Raw genomic sequence first — 23,532 nt, forward strand, 5'->3', positions numbered from 1 at the left:
TGTTAGTCTCTAAGGTGCCACAAGTACTCCTTTTCTTTTTGCAAATACAGACTAACACGTCTGCTACTCTGACCTGTACCTGGAGGTTCTTCAAGATGTGTGGACTCTATCTGTATTCCACTACCCGCTCTCCTTTCCTTCTGCTTCAGCTCTTCTCTGATTCATGGTACAGAAAGAACTGGAGAGATGGTCAGTCCACCCTACCAAAAGTTATCCCCTTGGTTGGAGGCACTAGGTGAGCCAGGATGCATGTGCAGACCAGCGGACACTACTTTCAAATTCTCTGTCTCCGGGCACACTGTGTGTGTGTGTGTAAGCCCACAGTGGAATACAGATAGGGACCATACATCTCAAAAAACCTCCAATTACACATCAGTAACTTCCTCTTTTCTATCCTGTCTGTAACCCACAGAGGCCCAAAGGGGGAAGGTCAGACTGTCCCAGCTCCAGTGATACCAAAACCCCCTTTCTTTGAGGGAAAAACTCCCTGGGAGGCTTATTTGGCTCGATTCAAAATTATAGCTCAAATCAGTGGGTGGGAAGATGGATAGAAAGGGGAGTTACTAGCAGCCAACATGAGTGGGCCAGTTCTGATGGTGCTGTAGAACTTATCCCCAGAAAAGAGACTGAGTTATCTATACCTGGTAAAAGCCCTTGATATGCAGTTTGGAGCTAGCCATCAATATGAGCTGGCCAGGGCACACCTATGAATTAGAAGCAGAGGGAAAAAGGAAACCCGACATGAACTGTCCGGGGACCTGCAGAGATTTTGTGTTCCTGGCATATCGGATACCACCAAACACATTCCAGGATAGACTGGCAATGGACTCAATTTATAGATGCTGAACTGGACTTAGACTTGCACTCCAAACTTTGACTAGCCAGGTCAAAAAGGGGCAACAGGCTCATAGTCATCAGGTGATAGAATAATATGCTCAGGTCTTTCTTCTCCTGTGTTGTTTCCAGCTGAAGACCTCTTCCCCCTAGCGTACAGCAGAAATCCTTCTTCTCAATTGCACTACCATGCATTTTGTACTATTAAATTTCATCCCATTTCTATTACCATAGTCCTCAATGTCATCCATTTCCTCCTGTATAAAATTCAAGTCCTCCTCTGTAATGATGATGCCTCTGAACTTTGTGTCATCAGCAAATTTCATTAGCACACTCCTATTTTTTGTGCCAATTAAAATATTAAATAAAATCAGTTCCAAGACCAGTCCTTAAGTACTCCACTAATAACTCCCTCCAATCTGATAGTTCTCCTTTTAGCACAATCGGTTCTTCTTTGAGTGCCTGCACATGTCCATTCCACTTTAGGTGTATGTGCATCAGTGCCTGAGAGCTTTTTCCCATAGTGGTACCCATAAAGGCAGCGTATGCATCCTCCTCACGCTTGTGCTGCTTGCCAAGAGCATAAAGGAGCAGAGCTTCCCCATCCCCCTCAGTTCCTTCTCACCATCAGTGATCAGTGGTTAGAGCAAGCGTTAACTCTTCAGACCTTCCTTTTTTGTGCTTTAGAGAACTTTCTAAAGGCTGATTTTGCAAATAATTAGTTTAAAAGTTTTCTAGTTAATAGTTAGCAGATTTTGTACCTCAACGCTCTGTCTGCATCTAACCGCCTGGATGGCTTATCAGGATTCTGCTGCAGTTAAAAATGTTCTTTTGAATAGTAGGAAATTGTCTACCAGGTATACATACCTTATGAAATGGAAGAGTTCTCTGTTTGGTCCTGGCAGGGAAGCACTTCTCCTTCCCTGCTCCTATCCAGTTTATCCTAGACTACTTGCTACACCTAAAAGAGAAAGGCTTGTCAGTTAGCTCATATGTCTACTATCTCAGGGTTTCACACATCTATAGATGCCAGATCCATATTCTCCAATCCTATGACTATCAGATTACTAAAAGGTTTGGACAGAGTATTCTCTCCTGTTAAAAATCTAATTCCTTTCTGGGATTTAAAACTTAGTTCTCTCAGAATTAATGGGACCTGCTTTCCAACTTAGAGATATCTGCTTGTTATCACATTTCTCAGTGAAAGTTGTGATTTTAATAGCTGTTACCTCAGCTAGGAGGGTTTCAGAGCTCTGGGATCTGATGGCCGACTCTCCGTACACTATATTTTGTAAGGACAAAGTGGCTTTTCCTCCTTGCCCCCAAATTTCTTACCAAAGTGGTTTCCGATTTTCATTTGAATCGGACTATTTATTTACCAATTTTTTTTCCAATGCCCCACTCTCACAATGATGAAGAGAGACTACATATCTTGGCTGTTCAAAGAGCATCAGGTTTATATGTGGACAGAAGTAAAGAGTTTTGGTCACCTCCGTACTTGTTTGTTTCAAGTGCTGACCGGTTGGAAGGAAAACCTTAAAATAAACAACATGTGCTGATCATCATCTGAGACTTCTATAACATGAAATATATGGCAGAATGCAGGTAAAACAGAGCAGGGGACATACAGTTCTCCCCCAAGGAGTTCAATCACAAATTTAATTAATGCATTATTTTTTAATGAGCATCATCAGCATGGAAGTATGTCCACTGGAAGCATGAAGGGACGTATGAATGTTTAGCATATCTGACATGTAAATACCTTGCAATGCCAGCTACAAAAGTGCCAGGTGAGCGCCTCTTCTCACTTTCAGGCGACATTGTGAATAATAAGCAGGCAGCACTATGTCCTAAATATGTAAACAAACTTGTTTGTCTTAGCGATTGCCTGAATGAGAAGTAGGACTGAATGGACTTGTAGCCTCTAAAGTTTTGTATTATCTTCTTTTTGAGTGCAGTTATGTAACAAAAAAAAAATCTACATTTGTAAATTGCACTTTCACAATAAAGAGATTGCACTACAGTACTTGCATGAAGTGAATTGAAAAATACAATTTCTTTTGTTTATCATTTTTAGAGTTCAAATATTCGTAATCAAAAATAATATAAAATGTACACGTATTCTGTGTTGTAATTGAAATCAATATATTTGAAAATGTAGGAAAACATCTTAAAAATATTTAATAAATTTCACTTGGTATTCTGTTTAACAGTGTGATTAAAACTGCGATTAATCACGATTAATTTTTTTAATCACAATTAATTTTTTGAGTTAATTGCATGAGTTGACTGCAATTAGTCAACAGCCCTAATTAATTGCTTACTTTTCATGTATACTGACAAAACTTTTAAATTTGGATATTCTGCATGAAATCCTGGTCACATTGAAGTCAATGGCAAAACTCCCATTGGCTTCAATGGAGCCAGAATTTCATTCTCTCAGCTTATCGTAGTTAATAAGTACAAAGAAAGAACAATTTTTATTTTTCTGAAAGTTTCTTAATGCAGTGCAATAACTTTTATGGTGTGTTCTATAATATGATACAAGAATATACAATATAATCTTGACATTGAATCAGTAGCTCAGAGCTAAAATACATTTCTAATAAATGGGAGGTTGGTTACTTAATAATTTGACAATTTGATAGAACTGCTAAGAGAATTATCAAATGCTTCATTTCAAATTCAGACAAATGCATATACCATATAGTGTTTTTGATATGTGGACATTTTTTAACCATAAAGCTATTATGAATAATGCAGCATTTAGTTTTTCATAAAATAATCCTTTCAAACTGTACTTATAGTTTCAATCCTATATTTTTCTAGGTGACAGGATACCCTATCCATATGCCATATACAGATTTACCATCAATAAGCGAGGCTGTGTATCAAACTGGCATTCATTCTTCAGAAATCCCCAATACAGAATTTGCTCTTGCTGTATATATTCATCCATATCCAAACAACATCTTATCTGTATGGATCTACTTAGTTTCTTTGGTCCGTCATCAATAAACAGTGTTGAATTCAATTATGATTAAACTAAGTTACTACATGTTACCTCTCATGGTTTAAGATGGTTATTTAGGCATGAGAACTGGGACACAAGAAGCTAATTTTATACCACAAGAGATAAGCCAGTACTATTTATTGTACATTAATAGAGTCTTGTTACTGTAGAGAGATTGTAGCTTCTAAAAATTCTAATTAGATCCATTAGATCTATTATAAATTGACCTTATCATTTTTGCTAATTTCCCAATAATCTGAGACCAGTATTAAACTCCTGTAAATCATTAGAATGATCATATTTAGTGTCCAGAGAAGTTGTTTAAATGATTTCTTGGGGAGTAGAAAGTAAACCCTTTGAGGAAAGATCTTAATGGGTTGTTTTATAGAAGTATTAGAATTTAGGGTCTTGCTGCCTCAACACAGTGAATTTCAAACATTCCAAGAGTAACACATAGTTGATACCATTACTTAAATAAGGTGCTGTAGAATATTGTGAAATGCATATTAATGTTTAACTGGTAGAGACACAGTGGTTTACAATGATGAATGTGAAAGTTGTGGAATAAAATTCAAGTTTGCAACTTTAATATCCAGAGGCTTCCCTAAATCTTAGGGCATTGTCCTGCTCCTTTGAAATTGTTGGGGACAGGAACAGATCCTTAGTGTCATTACTAACTTGTGAAGTTTGCTTTACGTGTTATGTTTTATATTCTTTTAATTTTCAGTTGCAAGGTTTTGTGGAATGATTAACAACAAATATTTTGTTCAAGCGGTGTTATGAAAATCCTTACTTGCCTTTAGCAGAATGTTTGTTGTTTAATTTTTTAAAACTGTACGAGTTTAACTTTAGCATACAACATTTAACTGTAAACAATAGGATTGTATACAATATACTTCATTATAGGGAAACATTCAAAAGCATAAAGCAAAGCTGTCAAATATATAAATGTTTTTATTATAAACTTTAAAAATCTTAATATTGATAAGTAAAAAACTAGTGGTTTATTAATATTTGAAATATAGAATTTTAAAATATAAAGTATAAAATAAACTAAGGAATATTAAATTAATATTCATTGTGTATATTAACATATTTATCAACACATTAGAAAATGCCATTGCTGATGCCACTTGGGACAATGTGGAAATAAAACAGCACACTGATAACTGGGTTTTGAAGCTTGATTATTGTCAGAATAGGATGCTTACTTTGCATCCTCTGTGTATTCAGGGTCATATCTATGGCTGGCAGAGCTAATACATCACTGGAAGAGCTAGTCTTTTCTAGCTTGTACATAATCAACAGAATTGTTGGCTAGGTTCCATCTGCAGATTGTTAGTGACGTGTCAGCCAGCAAGAAACCAGTTTAACCTTTAACTTCCAGGCTGAATTTGCAGCACCGACAGCCAGGAAAATCTAATCATTTTGCTTGCAAACAGCAGAATTGATTTGGACTTTTGGAGATCATTGGAGATAATAAACAGGAAACTCCACTTTGCCATTTGTACATGCACTAAAATACCAGAGTTGAACTGCAATTTAAAGGAAGAGGCTGAAACTTTGGATGAAATAATTCAAACTGCAGTGTTACCTTGCCACCAATTGTCTCAGACTCTCTGTGATCCTAAATAATCACAAGGCTTGATGAAACCTTTTGCCCTTGAGACCAAGATGCAGTTCCCAGTCCCTAATTATTCCAATATCAATTGAGAAGCATGTCTGAAAAATTTGGAATTCTAAGCAATAGGTGTAATTCATATTTAGTAATGGTATTTGAAGGTCAAGGGATTCAGGTACATTATTTGTCCAACATTTTAATGACCCCATCCTTTGTGGTCTTTTATGTACATCTAATTCCACATTGTATTGTATATGCTAGACCTATCACAAAACTAACATCATACCGTGATGCTAGGTACCTTATAAATGTAAGTAATCAAATAATAATTATTTTGATTTTAAGGCACTTTTCTGATTATTATGCAAGAACGACATTTCATTCACTTCTTTATTTTTCTATGCACATGTAATACAATATTTCAGTTTTCAGAACTCGCCTATGCTTTTCATGGTCAGCTCAGGTACACCAGCATATGCAAGAATTTCTTTAAGACAGTTGAAGAAATTAGAAAAGAGCTGAGAGCTAGTTTAATGAAGAAGATGGAATTAATGTGGCCACCATGGCCGTATGCAGCCACCAGAGGCTTTTCTTGTGGCCACAGCCTCCTGGGCTGTGATTGTGGTGGGGAGGGGGAAGAAGCAGCACCCTCTCACCCTCCCTGTTGCTCCTGGATGCACCGCCTTGGTGTTAGCTGCTAGGGCTGCAAAAAAGGGGTTGGGCCCTGCCCCCTCTGGAGACAGCTGGTGCACAACACCAGAGCAGGCACCTGGTGAGTTCCCTACCTTCCCAGGAGTGATGGGGCTCAGGTTTTGGGCTTCAGCCCTGGGGTGGTGGGAAAGTGGGCTCTAGCTATGGGGCTTCACACTCTGGCCCCCGATGTCTCCCCCAGCACCGCCACTTCAATTGCCGCTAGCCCCTGCTTAATTTGTCCCCAGGTTTGCTGGGGCTAGGTAAGTATGCCATGAAAAGTGATACTTGTATGTTTGTTATACCACTTTTAACAGCCAATTTACTACCCAGCAATAAATAAATTACAATGATTTGGATGTGTATATGTGCATATTTATTTGTTTTTCCTAAAGGTAATTAAATATTTTAGGAAAAAGTATGAGGCTACCAAAAAATTTGTCCTGAGAACCCCTGGAATAGAAGGTATATCAATGGGCTTTGTGGGTCAGTCGTATTGGATTCCATATCAAAGGAATTTTAGTGCCTAATGAACTAGTTGAATTTTCTGTGTATAATCACATTCTTAAAGAAAAAGTTTTGCTCACATTTAGCAGAGTCTAGGATAAAGGCAAAAATATATGTGTGTGTGTTTTTAAAAGACCAATTGAATACCAAAATAATATATAAAGGACTGGATGGCAAGCATAGAGAAGCCTTGCTGAAATGATAGATGCTGCGAAATTCAAAATAAACGCTGCTGGGGAGGTAATTTTCTTTGGTTTATTGAGAGATGGTATCTACCCCTCTTATGGTATATAATTGTATTCTGTTAAGGACATCATGTAAAATTTTCCTCTGCAAATTAGAGAAGGCAACAGTATTCCAAGCAAAAGTTGAGACTGAGCATTCAGGAAAGTCAAATGTAAGAAGGCGGCACAGTTTTGATTACAGATTATTTACAGTCTACATGCAATTACTTCTTCCAAGTCAGAACTGTACAAAGAAACCTTAATAATACTATTTTATTTCAGTTTCCCAGCGTCCAGGAGGAGAAAGATAGCAAACACCTTAGCATTTCAGAATACCAGTTTTGTTGCAGTACTCTGAGTAGAGGTGGGCAAATAATATTTTTGGTTCACTGGCAATTTTGAAAAGTTTGGGGGAAAAAAAAGTCTCAGATCACATTGAAAAGAAAAATTTTCAGCAAAGTTGCGGGTGGGTGAGGGGGGGAGGTAATCATTTTGGGTTGAATGAACTGTTTCATTCAAGCCAAAATAAAATGTTTCATTTCCATTTCAAGAACTTAAAGAAAAAATAGAATTAAAGGAAATTTTGAAATAATCATTTTGAAACAAAAAATAAAAACATTTCATTTCAAAAAGTGTCAAAACAAAATGTTTTTCAGAAGCTTTTAGGTTTTTTCTAAACAAACAGTTCAGCAAAATCAACACAAATTTGCAAAACGTTTTGGTGTTGATGAACCTACATTTTTTCCACTGAAAAAAGTCTGTTGAAAAATTTTGCCAAGCCCTTGCTTTGAGACTTGAGTAGAATAGACCAACCGTTTTAAAGGCATTTTGTTCAGTTTGAAGGTGGTACTGTAGGAGTAGCTGAAGAATGTCAGATCATTCTATTTATTGTACTACAAGCTAGACCACAGTTGTTAAGTGACTCATTTAAAATGATGTGCAGAGCCATTCAGTTTTTTTAAGCAGACTTTTAGTACAAAGATTTAGACTGTCCTGCTTTATCATATACTAATCAAACATTCTTCAAATTTGACTTTAGTAAATTTACAGCAGTGAAATATGAGGGAAAACAAAATTTAATTTAAAAAAATTACAAGGGATGTAATGCTTGTGAAAGTTGCCTGCTTGACAGCACTGTAGACTAGTGCTGTTTAGCCACATAACAGAAGAGTAAAGCCACCTCTTCAAGCTGCCCCATGCCTCCACCTTGTAGGAATTATGGAGAACTGCAATTGCTGAGCAAACCAATCATCCATCTAGTTTGATATCCTGGGTCAAAGCTGGATACGTTACAGGATCAAGTAAAATCCCTGCAAGTCCTTGAAATTCAATTATAGTTAAAACAACAGCAAATAGTGTTTTTATTCGTGTAGGCATCTAATCATTTTTTTATTTGACTACTACTAACAAGTATCCAGTGGCACTGAGTTCCAGAGGTTAATACATTATGTGAAAAAGTATTTTCTTTAAAATTTGTTTGCTTTTATTTTCATCAAACAAATAGAAAAATGTAAATAGGGACATCTGGCTGGATTTCTCTGTACCATTCAACACTTTTAGTCCTCGTATGTTATAGAAATTGATTACTCTCTTCCCTCTCCCACAATCACTAGTGTCAGGATATATCCCTGATTGTTTATAAAATAAATAAAACAGAAAACCAAAGGGATAAAGCTACCCCTAAAGTTGATACGTAATTATTTTAATATTTAAAAAATGTCCATCCCAAATCCAGACTCTACAGCACAACTCCAACTGTAACGGCACTACTGTCTAGCACTAGAGACCCTGTATCACTGGCTATAGCTCTGACCCTTCAAGGGATCTAATATGGAAGAGCAATTCTGCTCAGTCTTCTAGAGTCATAATTCAGGGCAACTGTACCTGTATTCCCTCTCCATGATCCAGCAAGGGCACACCGGCTTATAGGCTTCGACCTCCTCAGCAGTTACCTCTCTCATCTCTCTCCCTCCTGACCTGACTTTTTTCAGGATGCTCAATTAACACCCTACACTTTGTTATTCAAAGCAAGTTAGACTGTCTAATCAGGCCAGCATCTGCACTTTACTCACTCTTTGAAGGCTCTGAATAATGAAATTGCCTACAGTTATAAGTCACCAGACAGCTCTTTCTAAGCAAGCACGTTTATTCTCAAGGTGCAAACATTAGAAAGAAAACATTAAAAACCTATGCAGATGCTCATAAGCTTACTAGAGATCACCCCTCCAACACCAGCAGGGGCTCTGCTGGGAGTCAATCCTTCAAACTCCAGCAAGGGTTTTTGCTGTGGTTACAAGCTCATAATAGCCTCAGCACAGAACAAGCGCACTTACTGCACAGATCAGCCTGTTTCTTTATACATCTTGACCCTTTGAACTTCAACCTTTGGAAACAGGTGATCAGCAGACAATGGTTCTCTCCTTAGGGTGAGGGTCAATTGGTTGGGTTTTCTGAATAATCTACGGATGGCATTTGCATTCACTTCCCCCTATATGTTTCCCAGGAATTCTATTTCACACGTATTGTCCCTGCAGTACTCTATAGTCCTTTGATCATCCAGGCCTACAATTATACATAACCTTCGCATTTAACACAATTGACTCCAAAGATACGTAATCTTCATTCAGTAAGGTTTTTCAGTAGTATTGCAGGAAATTGACATATCTCTCACAAGTAGGAATCTACATGAACACAAAGAAGTTCACTTTTGTCCCAGCACAGATCATAGAATTCATTGGAGCTACTCTGGACTCTGTTCAGGCCAGAGCGTACCTCCCTCATGGCAGATTCCAGTTGATGAACAATTCAGTCAGTCAGTTCAGAAAGAGCTCACAAAAGTTGATTCATTCATGTCTCATCCTCCTGGGCCACACGGTGTCCTGTTCTTGTGACAGCTTCTGTAAGACTTCATCTCTACTGTCTACAAGCTTGGCTTTGGCTAATACACCTGCCAAGTGGACACACTACAGACAAGTTAGTCATGCTTCCCCACGCCCCAGGGTGCAGGATGCTCTCCAGTGCATGTGTCCCCTTCTCACTGTCTCCACCCAGAAGACATTGATCACAGATGCCTCCCCAATAGGGCAGGGCACCCATCTGAATGGGCATACAGCACAAGGAACATGGACTATCCGGGAGTCCAGGATGCACATAAAATTCCTGGAACTGAGAAGCCTGCAAACAATTCTTACAGGTCATACACTCCTAGCACATCCAGGTAATGTCAGATGCCATGACCACGTTGTTCTATATCAACAAGCAAGGGGTAATGAGCTTTACCTCTTTTTTCCATAAAGGCAGTCAATCTGTGGTACTAGTGTATGCGACACCAGATCATCTTATCAGCAGTGCACCTCCTAGCAATACACAACACACTAGCACCAGCCTCAGCAGGCACTTCTTCCTTGACCACTAATGAGAACTACATGATTCTGTGGTGAAGACCATATGCAGATAATAGGGGTCTTCCTCCTGGGATCTGTTTACATCACAAGAAAACAGGAAATGCAAGATATACTACTCCAGGGGAGATGCTCTCTTATCCTTATGGATGTAACACTTACAATATGCTTTCCCTTCCTCCCCACTGCTCCACCCATCAGCAAGACTTACCCTGAGCTCTCAGGAGGATCCAGCAGGACAGGGCAGTGATCATCTTCCTTGCTCCCAGCTGGCCCAGATAGTTTTGGTTCCCCAGCCTTCTCCAGGTGTCAACCACTCCACCCATCAGCATCCAACCTTCCCAGGCCTCATGACACAGAACACAGGCAAGATCAGACATTTCAACCTGGACTTCCTCTGCCTCACAACTTGGTATTTGGAGTTGAACCTAGAGCAGACATGTTCAGTAGCTATTCAAACCATCCTTAACAGCAGCAGAAAGAAATCTACCAGAAAATGTTACCTAGCTAAATTCAGGAGATTTTCTATTTGGATTCAACATCACTAAATGTCCCAAGAAGAATCAGACAGTCTGAAGATTATCTGCTCTTCTTGAAGACCTCCGCCTTTCCCTCAGCTCTCTGTGGGTACATATGGCAGTGATGCACCTGTCAGCCTCCAATTGACAACCACTCAATTTTCACCTATCCAGTGTGCATTTTCTAAAGGGTGTAGGCAAAACCATCCCTCCCATAACGAAACCTGCCACACCATGGGACCTTAATTTTGAAGTCCCTGCCTCAGATCATCTTTATTGTTAAGACGACATTGAAAAGATACGTCAGCTTAGTTGTATGCTAACATATATATACCTTTACTACAAGCAAGGTGACTATTACTGGAAATGTAGAGAAAAGAATGCTCTATATAGATTACTTTTATGTATTTGACAGCATTGTGCTTAGTCATTTACTCAGCTTTACTTTCACATGTACAAAACTGGAATATGTGATTGTAAAAATGAAAAAACTGGCAGGGAAACTCCAGTAAGGATATTACATGAATCTACCTTCAACTCCCTTGTAACTGACTTCATTAAGCTGACATTGCCCTTTTAAAAGCAAACCTATATTATTGCATATTCACATGGCTTTTGATCACTGAATCATTCTAGTTTGATAGTTTGTCAGTAATTGGTTTCCACCTGTATTATACTAAAGGCCAATTGTATTTCTACACTTAAAGGCCTTCTCTTGCAAGCACTTATGCCTGAGCGTAACTTTAATCAGATGAGTAGTCCTGCTGGACTCGGAATATTCATGTGAGTAAAGTTAGTTACAGCTGTATATAGGTATCAACAGGAAAGAACACTGAAATAGAGTGAAGCATGGCCTGCACTGTATGACCGAGAAACTCACATTCTGCTAGACTGGCTTAATATTTGAAGCCCAGTGACTAATGGGGTCTCATTTTAAATAGGTCCATATACATACCCATTCTTGATGTGAGAAGGATTCGTTCTATAACAGCAATTAAAAAAATTTCAAAACATGGGAAAATGTTTCAGTCTCTATACATCACTTGTTCTTGTTCTGCCTGCCCCACAGGTAAGTTCTGCCAACAAGACTAACTACAGCTAAGGATCCCAAATTCTGGATTTCTTAGGATTCTGTTCACCAAAAGCTATGCTGTTCCTCTTCCTATTCAATTCTGACTTTTCCCATACAGTTCTACTATAGGCAGAATGAGTTATCACTAACACTCATTTAAAAAAAAAAAAAAATCTTACTAGAGCTGGTAAGCTATTTCAGAACCACTTTTTGTATTTTTTCTGAGATGCAGCTGTACCCTGGATACAATATTGTTGAAGTGTACAATATTCTGGCTTATGCTGTGGATTTTTTTTTTTAAACCCTCCCTGCACAATTTCATTCCTGTTTTGTTGTTATAAATAGACTTAGGAATACACTGACTCCTGCCACAGGAGAGCAGTGGAGAGAACCTTCAAGTTCAAGAACTGTGGTAGGAATGAAGTTACACATCTGTCATTCAGGTATTTAAATAAAACAAAACAAACCAGACAGATTTACTCAAAACTAGTTTTATTTTTAAAAAAATCCAAGTGCATAGCACTCATCCAGATTCCATTGTTGTGAATGTTTTGCATTTATGATCATTTTAATTATGCCATAAAATGCACGTTCTGGTTTGCTCAGTAAGAACTTGAAGTAGTGTATTTAATGAATACTGGTAAAGCCCTTTTTCAATAACACATTGAAATTGTTCACAGTGCACGCTCCTTTCTCTATTTTCATTGATACTGTAATGTCAGACACAAACTAAATAATAAATTAAAAAAATGTAGCGGATACTTTTACAGTTAAGCCTAATACCTTAAAATAAAATCAAAATACCCTACTATATGTAGACTTTGCAGTATTAACTAACTGAATAATCACCCCTATAATTCCAGTGTTAATTACCTAATTTTATATGTAAAATACTTGAGATAGATTTACTAATATTTCAAAAGAATCTATACTGCTCCATCACAATTAAAGATGACATTTAGCCAAGATATGCATTTTACAGACAAATTGCTACAGGCATCTGCTGTTATTTCAAGTCATGATCCATCAGAAAACTGTACATTCACATAAACGAGGTAGTTAGAGCACTGAAAACTTGGACATACCATTGCAATAAACTGAAATCTGAAGATGAAAGACAAGTTTCCCTTTTGGATCTATTCCCCATCTCTCCAAATTTAAATGAAAAACAATTCAGGCATTTTAAGAGGTAGGAAACTTGCTTGCCCCATCCCACCAAAAAATAAATCATTTTGGGGGAGGGAAGGAGGGGAAAGGAAAGGTGGCTTTGAGAAGGTAAAAGTAGGTGATATTCTGCTCACCTGGAAGTTTATTCTCTAGCATGAAGTAGAGAGGCTCAATTCCTCCTTACACATTCTCCCAACCCTCCACTCCACCTCTCTCCCCATGAAAAAAAAGGACTATTTGAAACATGATGTGTTAAAATAATTATAGACACAGAGGATTTCTTCTCCTCCATAATAAAGGATGGATTCTTGAAACATATTATGGTTCAGCTCCAGGAAAACCCATCAGAACAAGCATTCCTCAACTACTGAATATTTTAGGATGGCCCACTCTCCCAAGTTAATCTTCCATATTAATAGTGATGTCAAACACCGCTTCTTCCCCACTCCCAATATTCTTTGCAACATACAGAGTGCATGAACTTCCACTGATCATATAGTTAATAGAAGGTCTTGCCTCCTGTCATGCTTTTAAGTGCTGCCATTAGAAATTAAACAAACAAACATACAAACATACATTTAAGCCCGTAGGGCTCTCTCCATCCATTCCCCCTCCCATACCAGATCGGGGGGGAGAGTCAATTGCCTGATTTTGTAAACAAGGAACTTTTCCATTAATATACTATCCTCAACACCACCTTCATTCTCTGGGGCTAGAGGAGTGAAACTTCCTACTCTCGGGCCATCTGACTTGCGGGTGATATTGAAGTTCAGACAGCTATGTAATAAGCATCCTGCCTGTGATCTAGCAATACACTTTTGTTCCAGCAGTGAGAATGCCGATATTGCTCTTCAACGTGGGACTTCTGTAAAGCAGAAGAATGAGCTGCTACAGCATTACCTGAGAACTTATTTCCCCCCCACCCTGCACCAAGCCTGATACACAAAATACTGAATTTTTGTAAGCATTTAAAACTGTGCCTTTTCTGCCTAGAGAATTTATAGACTGAAAAACTAGAGGATATTTTGTATTGGTTGTGTTAATAAAATAATCACAACCACTATTACGTGAGTTCTGGTACAGTATTAGTTCAGCTTAACCTTAAAAGAAACTACTACTACTCTGTAATCATTTGATCACAAGAGTATTGGGTGGGAGAGAGTAGTTAGGACTACACTTGTACACTTAAAAATCCCTTTGGTACTCTGCACTGTAGATGCCCTGAAAGAAATACCACCCTGGATTACACCCAGTTAAATGTACACACAAGCAGCACAGAGTCATTTTGAATAGATAATTCCCTGAGTTAGTGAGAAAGTGTTATTCTAAACATCTGAATCAAAAGGAAAAAAATGTAACATATGTCCTGTGAGGCACAAGATTTAAAAACGAGTCAGTTAGCTCAAGTGCCTTAAATTGGACATGCTCTTATAATGTAAAGTGTATGACCAAAAAAAACCAAAAAAACGACAAGTAATTGCATTACTGATTTAGTCAATGAAAGTTAGTTTCTCTCTATGTGGCCCCAGTGTTTCTGGGGAAGCCCATTGCACAGTGGATTCTTAAGTTTCAATTTACCAAAAGTAAATCTTATTCAGTACTGTATGGAAGTATTGCATAAATATGGCCTCTTCAAAGTAATACTGTATATCTCCTTCATTAAAAGATATGTCTCTAGCCAGTCCACAGCCATTTTTTCTTGACCTGTATTTCAAAGGTGGCTGTTAAGAGCACACACTGCACTGGAGTGTCAAAAGTATTAGCACATGACTGCCATGCACACATTCCTTTTAGAAAACATACTACATGCTCATTCTTTGCAGATTCTGTACTTGAGCTAATTGGTTGCCAATCCAGCTGTTTTCCTTCCGGATAGAGTGCTACTTTTACTTAGATTGTTGCCCTCAAACTTATTTGAGGTTTGAAAAAAAAAAAAAAATACTAGGGTATCTAAATTTGTTTTCATCACCTCTCAAAGCAGGGAGTAATACAAGGATACCGTCCATTGATCTGGTAACTCCGGTTGTATGAGACACTTATACATGGCTTCACTTCTATTGGAACTGCTAGTGACATACTAGCACCAGTCTGTATCTGACCTCGAGCTTGAACGCTGGATTGTAAGCCAGCAGGGCAGGACTGCAGTGGGTAAGAGGATGTGTGACTAGTTGACACCATCTGCTGACAGTTTTGCTGTTGTGAGGTTTGATGGTGATACTGTAATGGAGCTTGATGGGCCTGGAGATACTGTGATACATGTTGTTGAACATGAGCCTGCTGTGGAGTGGGAGTCTGGGTGGGAAACGCACTGTGTTGTGCAGGCTGGACATGTTGTCCTTTTTGCTTGTTTGCTTCTTTTACGTCATTATCATGTGCACTAGAATACAAAGAGAAAATAAGACCATTTTAGTCAATTTTATGTATAGTTTTAAGAGTATCCTAACTGTAAAGCTGTAACAGCCTTTAAATATCAAACTATTTTTAAAAGAAGCATTTAAGAAGCAATTCATATTCTTTAAAAGATGTACACTAGGAAGTTTAAATGATTTTTAAAAGTTAAGGCCAAGAATTTTTTAAAAGGCTACAATGTTAATAGAAGCATTTGCATTTAAGAGTTAATGAAAGTAGTATGATTGGATATAAAGAGGTCAGAGCAGTAACATTTGCTAGTACAACATTACAGTGTAGGAGAATCAGAAAGTGACATTTTTGGTGGCTAATCTGCTCCTAGCAATGAATGATTACATTGTGACCATCTCAACTTCTCCGAGTCATTGATACTACTGATCATGAGGGATTACTGACTTGCTCGTGGTGCCCTGCTGGATCGACCCTGCAGTCGCTCTTCCCCTTCCTCTTAGGCCTTCCAGAGGGGCATTGAGTATGTTCTTTCCCACGCCAATGGTATTCTTGGTATCCTTGTTCTGCCACAAGGTTTGATACTGTAACACCTCGTGATTACTGGGTACAGTATGAAGGCCATCAAGGGAGATAGTTATGGGCTAGAGTGCCACCTGCATGGAGAGGACAGTTTCTCTTCAAGTCTGGATTCAGATTTTTCTGTTCTTTAATGTGCTAACCAAAGTTTGGATGTGGATGGGAGCAAATGTCAACAAGAGGGAAGTGAGGCTGGTGGCCTAGGGATTCATCTTGGAGAATGAAATTGATTAATTGGGGATGTACCGTCACCCTTTTCTAGTATGGTTCAGTCTTGTAGTCCCATTGGATCCCTTGACACATCTGCTATGTAGATGACACTGGCCTGCAGTTTTTCCATTTATAAAATAATGAGAAGGCAAGGTTTCCCCTCTTAGTTGTGGGACCCTCCATAACTATCCACACTTTAAACATGCTCCACTGGGAGCATCCTCTACTCAGAAAGCTCTAAATTCCAGAGGCTTAAGTAGACCTCCCATGTGCTCAGTACAATTCACGGGATACCTATTAAATTAAATTCTCTAAAGCTCTATGCAGATTTGGAGCCAGTTATTTAAGGAATCTGCTTCCACATGTTCATTTGAAACAGCTGAGATCTGCTACAGCACCCCAAAGGCACTCAGGTGAAAGTCCTCCCCTAGCTTCCCCGTACTCCAATCTTTTGAACTTGTTAACTGACTGCCTGCCACAGACCAAGTTTGGTAATGTTCAGATCATGCTGCATGTATTTTTCTTCTGTTGTGCTTTTGTCTGAATATTTTATTTGCTGAGAGGAGGAGGGATGAAGGTGAGGTTTTTTGAAAAGCAGAGAGGGACTGACTTTAGGTTGGTTTAATAAATATTGTATAGTACCTGGGTACTTTTGACAAAGATGCTGCACAAACTCACTAGTAAATAAGCTGTTCTGTTTTTGTAAATATTGTTTTTTAGTGTAAGTGTCCTTTAAATATACCATGCTGTTACAGAGACAAAGCCTTTACAAATGAGAAGCCATCATAAGCTTACATTAATAGTCGTTCAATACACGGAACCAGGAAGTCCCAGGAGTATGCAGTAAGACGATGCAGTCGAGTTGGCCACGTTGGAGAGAGACGTAGGATAATCCTTGAAGCCGCCACACATGCAGTAGCCACTAACGAAGGAGCATAATTTAAAAATGCATGATCTGGATAGACACAAAAATTGTTTAGATGAATCAGACACAAATATTATTTAAGAAATAAGGTTGCATTAACTAAACCATGCAACACACCTTGCAGAGATACTTCCAGAAAATAATCAGCATATTTTGCCATGTACAACTTGGTCTTCTCTAAGGAAACCATTGGCCAGCCATCGTGGAGATCTGTCTCATGGACAGCAATTGAAAGGTAATATTCAATGAAGTGAGCAGCAGTTGGGAGGCACAAGTTCCACTGAAATGTTTCTAGCAACAACAGCTCCATGTGTAGCAAGTTCTGTTTTGTTAATATCAGATTCATGTTAGTCATACAACCCAAGCTGTTCAATTGTTCGAGCTTAGGGACACTGTCTTCCTTTTCTTCAAATTTACCTTGGGGCAGGGGAGAGGAAGAAAAAATATAATTAGAAACATCAGTACAACATACACCAAACCGCATTTGCTGTTATCGTTAACATTCGGGTATTTTTCATTGTAAACACTTGTTATACAATTGTTTTCCCATGTCAAATAGGCTCCTGCATGCAAAGTTTGATGGGAAGGTTCTCCTGAGGAGAGGAGGGGCATACTGTTAAGGGTTAAGCTTCAGCAGATAGTTGCTATGCAACCTATAGGATATTACAGCAGTGTCACACTTCCTGTTGTCTCTTTATAGTTTCTCTCACACAAACAAGAGCCATTTGCAGAGAGAGAGAATGAATACTGATGATGGTATGGTGTAGCCTGACTGTAATTCATAAATGACTTCTTGTTGTTCGTTAAGTTATCCTAAAACCTACCCCGGTAACTGCTGAAGTACCATTAAAAATAATACTAAATAATAATAATAATAATAATAGTGCAAGAGTCCGCCTTTAGTTTTGAGCTTTTAAAAAAAGAAAAGTCTTTCCCTGTTCAAAGTGCACTAGGAAGAATCAACTTGGTATAGAGGCTCTAATGTACATTTCAGTGTTTACAGGTATGTTTAAATTCAATAACTGACAAGCAGAAATTGAGCCCTTCAGTCTAAATCAAGTGAGTTTCAGTAATGTGTATCTGGAAATGCATATTGTCATTTATGTAGACTTCCACAACTGTATGCTTATCAGTACTTAGATTGTAAGTCCCAGGTGACAGGGACCATCTTTTTGTTCTGTGTTTGTACAGCACCTTGCACAATGGGATCCTACTCCAAACTAGAGCATCTAGGCGCTGCAGTAATACTAATAAATACTAATAATAATTAATAGCAGCAGCTCCACCCTGTCCTGGACTTTGTCTTGTCATACCTGTATGTTTTAGCCTAAAGTGAAGTTATATGTGTAAAAGCCCAGCAATAATGGATGCAAGTGCCCCATTTCTATAGAACTTGCCACTGTTTTGCTACCTCAGTTTCACCACACTTCCCTCCTTTCCTACACTCTTTCTACAGAAGGTGAAGTTATGTTCTTTTAGCAAATAAGGACTCTTCAGTAGCAGTGGGACTCAGTCCACTGAATTAATTCCCTTGGTTCTCCCAGTTGTGGAAGGTACCAGTTTACTGTAACCATTTTGTTCATATTTTAGTTCTCACAAGATGATATAAATCCAAAAGGGACATTCAAGATGTCTTTTCAGTATCTACAACAGATGAGACTTTTCTCCTTTTTCTGTGTATAATTGGGCAATTTGGAGGTGGCAGGTGACTGCCTTTAAAAAGAGGGCTTGTTTTCTTGTAATTCCTTCTTAAATTTTATTTTAAAAACTTCAGTCAATTTATTTGTGATGTAAACACTGATCTGTGATTGTAGCTTTTAGTGTCCTTCCCCCACTTCACCAAATACCAACAGAAGTTGAAACCCTTGAGAGAGGCCCGCATATTGGACCAAATTCAGCTGTGCTGATCTTTTTTACATAATTTTCCTTCTAAATCTGCTTGATCACCTCAGAATGATCCTTTAGTTGGTACAAGAACCTAAGTTAAATTAGTGCATAATACTTACTTGCTAAAAGTAAACAGGAAAGAGCAACCACATGTAGCTGCTGAATGGATATATCATAGCGGTCCATGAAGAGGTCCAGTAGATAGACAGCAAGATGTCGTGCAGCAGGACAGAGTCTGAAACGATTGCTCACAATGGCAATCAGGTCTGCAAAATATCTTCTCAGATTTAACTGGGGAGACTGGCCTTTGTAGGAGGGAAGCTTCAGCTCCTAGAGAGAGAGCAGCATATAACTGTAGTACAACCACTATTATTTTATGCAAATACACTTGCCAAAAATACATATGAAAACTGACTGGGTTAATACATAAGGGAATTTTCAAAGCAGTTTTAGGAGGCACGGTCACAATTCTGCTATTTATCTTCACACAGTGGAACTGTTCTCTTGCTGGGGATGCCCATTTATTATCTTATGACACCTATATAAGGAGTATCTAGATTCTACAGAACAATTATTTAAAATAGAACTTGGCCAAAAACTTAAAAACAAACAAGCCAAATAAGTTTTGACTGAACATAATGACGGACTGACAAAGAAAAACCCTTGTGGCATAGTCAGACTATAAAAAATTCAGACTCTGAAGGGCAGAATGTTTCAAGGACAAGAGCCTTAACTGCTAGCATGGTGTTCTTCACTGTGGGAAGCAGAATTCCAGAAAACTGCAACCAAAACAACACAGCTGATCTCCACTATCATAAATAAAGAGACAGAAAGAGCTACACTCTGGAACACAGATTGGATATGGTTTGGGATTATAATGCTTATTGTAATATTTCCCAGCAGGGGGCCTATTCTGTGACACCAGGTAGAGCTGAGATAACTGGAAAGTTTACAGATCCATAGACTTTCAGGCAAGAAGGGACCATCATGATCGTTTAGTCTAACCTCCTGCACATCACAAGTGAAAGGTAAATTCTAGAGTTTTAAAATCATATGATTATCTTTAAAATAACCACTCCTTTAAATAGTTTCAAACTGAAAGAGTACTAAAGTTATCAGAAGTTATTTACTTTCATTTGTAATTAGAATCTATTATACCAGTTGTTTCTTCTACATGGGCCCAGTAATGTGCATTGCTTAAGTGATCAGGCCATCAAGAAAGTTAATGCAATCACCAAAACTGCTTAGCCACATTTTTACTAGGTTAAATCATTGTTAACCTATTTACAACTGTTTGGTGATAAGGTGAGCCTTATTATCAAGGAGCAATATCCGCAAACACTGACATGAGTCAGCTCACAGCTAAGAGGGGTTTCAAAACAGGATTGCCCTAACATTTCTTATTGTTATTGCACCCACTTATAGGGCACTCTTCTACATAGTATCTCAACTTTTTTTTTTTTTAAACATAGTTAAACTTGGATCTATGAATACTTCCCAAAAAAGGGCCAAATGCACCATGACCAAAAGGGCAGAGATAGGGGAATACCTGGTCAGTTGTGTAAATACTCAGGATTCAGTACAGATAATCAGGATAGTATATATTTAGAGGCATTACATATCTCAGCAGTTCCACTGTTACCATATGTTCTGCTGGAGCCAAGTCTTTTTCCATGCAGTTTTCAATTAACCTGACTTTAAACTAGCATGTTTATTCTCCTTTTACAGAGCAGATTTGGAAAGAATGACTGTTATAAAATAGCAAAAAGAAAAGGAGTACTTGTGGCACCTTAGAGACTAACAAATTTATTTGAGCATAAGCTTTCGTGAGCTACAGTTCACTTCATCGGATCAGGAAAGCTTATGATCAAATAAATTTGTTAGTCTCTAAGGTGTCAAAAGTCCTCCTTTTCTTTTTGCGAATACAGACTAACAGGGCTGCTACTCTGAAACCTGTTATAAATAGATTTCCAACAAAATTTAGCACTGATGTATAGTAATTGTGCTGGAGGTTACTATGTTTTTTATTTTGCAGTCTGCCTCCAGGGACGGTACCAGAAAATTAGGGTCCGCATTCTTAACAAGGTGGGGAACTTTCTATCAAGACCTCTAGCACTGGCCTCCCCTCTAATAGCGTTTTAGCTCCTCCTCCCCCCTTGCCTGCAAGGAGCCAACCAGCTCCACTGTCGCATGTTAATCAATGTCTTTATGTACTGAGAGGGCGAAACGCAGTTCAAGCAAGTGCTGCAGTTCAAGTGTCAATTTACTTTATCTAACTTTAATGACAGTGGGAACATATGCAAACCCTTGCAGCTGAGGAGCCCAACGCATCTTGCAAAACCCCAGTGAACGAACCCGTCCTCCCAACCCTCCTAGGAGGATCTTAGCCCATTTTGCAGAGGGAGAAGCTAGTTTTAAGATTTCAGCGCACGTGGACTTAAAATGCCCAGACACAGGATCCCCGTGGCTAAATCCTCTCAGTGCCTAGCGATAAAGGCCTGAGACAAAAGGAACAGTAAGTCGCCTTGCCCTTTGACCTGCCCGCCCCACTCGCTTCTAGGGACTGTCTGAGACCGTCCCTTCTCCGGCCACTCTGGAAGGGAAGAGCTGAGCCTCCCGCCCGCGCAGCCCGAAGGGGTCCGGCTCCCCCTACGGCAAAGTCACCGAAGAGCCCTGGTCACGGTACCTTGTAGCGAAGCGCTTGGTGGATGTCGGCCGCCAGCTGTCCTTTCCACCACTGCCCCTCCAGCTCCATGGGACAGGGCGGGACGGCAGAGAGTCACAGCGGCACACGGCGAAAGGCAGCAGCCGAAGCCTGCGCGAAAGGGGAGGAAGCGGAGCCCGCTCAGTCCCGCCGCAGAGCCCAGTTTAATTCTCGCCCTCCCCCCTAGCCCCCTCTTCATTTGCACCCAATTAAAAGCAGCCAGTTACTCCTCTCCCCCCGGCGCACGCTCGGCTCTCTGGCCCTTCCCCCCGGGGAGGCACCGGCAGCCCCGCTCCTCCGCCGCAGCTGATAGTCGTGCACGTTGCGGGGCGAGGGGGGGCGGAGTGCAGAGATCCCAGGGGCACTTCATGCTAAGGAGCAGCGTCAGGTGCCCCCCCCCCCCCGGATCCCGGCGGGGCTGCGCTCCAGCCTCGCACTGGAGCTCGCCCTTTTTCCTATCAGCGCCGGCTGGAGGGGCACAGACTCCCCCAGGCGGGTGCATCGCTCCGGGGCAGCCTCATCTCCCGACAGCGCCCGGAGGAAACCCGGCGGAGGGGAAGGCAGCAGAGGAGGCGCTGGCGCAGCGGGGCGCGCAGAGGAGCGGGGCTCCCGGCGGCGGCACCAGCAGCCGCCGCCGCCGCCTCCTCCCTGGCTCCCGCCACAACAAAGGGCTTGGCATGCAACCTCCGCCGGCAACTTCCCTCCAACTCCCAGCGCAGCCGCCCCTTACCCCGCTCACAGCCCCGGCGGCAGGAGAGCCGCAGGCATCATCCCGGGCATCTCACCGCAGCGCGTCCCCGGAGCTCAGCTCTGCCATGGGGCCGAGCAGCTCCCCTCGCCCATTGTTAAAGGGCCGAGCAGGCAAGTGTGTATACAAAGCCAGGGAGCAGGCACATGCCGCTGGGCCTCTGCCAATCTACTTTCGTTTTACATCGCGGTCTGGCCCCGGAGCTCCAATCACGGCCCAGCATTCACGGGCGCCCAAGCTCCCCGCTCCACCGCCACATGCGAGGAGCTTTTGGACCCCTTGAGCTGCCGTAGCTGCCCAGCCTGAAAGATTTTTGGGGGAGGAAGCGAGGGAAGAGGAGCGCCATGGCACTCGGCGGCGAACAGCCGGATTTGCCTTCGCGTTGCCAGCCGCTGCGGGGCTGGTCGTGCCTGTGTGTGTGTGTGTGTGTTTGCGCGTGCGTGCGCGCGCACGCCGCCTTTGTGCTACAGATAAGTAATGTGTGTCCCCACACGAGAGTGTACAAAGCACCGGGAAAAGCTGCAAAGCCTGGGGAAGGCAACGCGGGGGAGGGGGAGGGGGAGGGGACTATAAGAGCATGTGGTGTTGTGTTTTCTTGGCATGAGAGTAAGAGTTCCTTGGCAGAGGGCGCGGTGCGGGCCTGCCTGCAGTGTGGCGCAAAGGGGACGGTCGCATCAGGTTTCAGGGAGAAGCTCCCTGGGGACCTTGCGCTTTAAACGCGAGGAATTCTGAGTTGGCTGGAAAGGGCCGGGGTTCAGCTCCAGAAACGCTGCCGTTCCAACGCCCATAAAACACGTTTTTGTGCAATGGTCGCCTATGTCTGTTTTACCATTTTCACCTGAAAACCTAACGGTTCCCCCGCTTGATCCAAGCATTATAGACACATTCATTAAGCCTTACAACTGAAATGTCCTACAAAATGACAGGTATGCCAAAAACATGAATAAAGAGAGACCTAAGCTTGTGATGAGGGCATAGGTGTGTGTATAGAAATAACAATTGCTTTACTTAGGGAAGAGTTGTGTTTTTTGTTTGTTTGTTTGTTTGTTTTTTTAAAAGGTAGATGGTAATGCA

At 40.5% G+C, this 23,532-nt stretch overlaps 2 protein-coding genes across 3 annotated transcripts in view; one reads left to right on the top strand and one right to left on the bottom strand.

The window, feature by feature from the left end:
* CC2D2B (coiled-coil and C2 domain containing 2B) overlaps nucleotides 1-4,436 on the top strand; it is a 106,125-nt gene extending 101,689 nt beyond the window's left edge. Inside the window, 1 exon segment of the mRNA XM_043518285.1 lies at nucleotides 3,664-4,436. Within this exon segment, the coding sequence (XP_043374220.1) occupies nucleotides 3,664-3,852 (189 nt within the window). The 3' untranslated portion in view covers nucleotides 3,853-4,436.
* Nucleotides 4,437-12,355: 7,919 nt separating this feature from the next.
* CCNJ (cyclin J) lies at nucleotides 12,356-22,570 on the bottom strand. Of its 2 annotated transcripts, none has more exons than XM_043518283.1 (6): nucleotides 22,441-22,570; nucleotides 21,693-21,821; nucleotides 19,126-19,336; nucleotides 17,237-17,536; nucleotides 16,990-17,116; nucleotides 12,356-15,424 (listed from the first exon to the last, which is right to left on the bottom strand). In XM_043518283.1, the coding sequence occupies exons 2-6, from the start codon at nucleotides 21,759-21,761 to the stop codon at nucleotides 15,013-15,015; spliced, it is 1,119 nt and encodes a 372-aa protein (XP_043374218.1). In that variant the 5' UTR covers nucleotides 21,762-21,821; nucleotides 22,441-22,570; the 3' UTR covers nucleotides 12,356-15,012. The 2 variants fall into 2 exon arrangements, with proteins under 2 accessions (XP_043374218.1, XP_038266040.1); XM_038410112.2 differs by having other exon boundaries at nucleotides 16,990-17,149.
* Between the last annotated feature and the right edge of the window lie 962 nt (nucleotides 22,571-23,532).

The sequence above is a fragment of the Dermochelys coriacea genome, chromosome 7 (assembly GCF_009764565.3).
Source record: "Dermochelys coriacea isolate rDerCor1 chromosome 7, rDerCor1.pri.v4, whole genome shotgun sequence".
Taxonomy (NCBI): Eukaryota; Metazoa; Chordata; order Testudines; family Dermochelyidae; genus Dermochelys; species Dermochelys coriacea.

Bases quoted from the DNA above. Each gene is read 5' to 3' on its own strand.
- CCNJ (XM_038410112.2), bottom strand. From the start codon at position 21,761: ATGGAGCTGGAGGGGCAGTGGTGGAAAGGACAGCTGGCGGCCGACATC. The intron at 17,537-19,125 runs GTAAGTATTATG...CCCTGCCCCAAG, and splicing joins TTCCTGTTTACTTTTAGCAA to GTAAATTTGAAGAAAAGGAA. The intron at 17,150-17,236 runs GTGTGTTGCATG...GTGTCTATCCAG, and splicing joins TCTGGAAGTATCTCTGCAAG to ATCATGCATTTTTAAATTAT.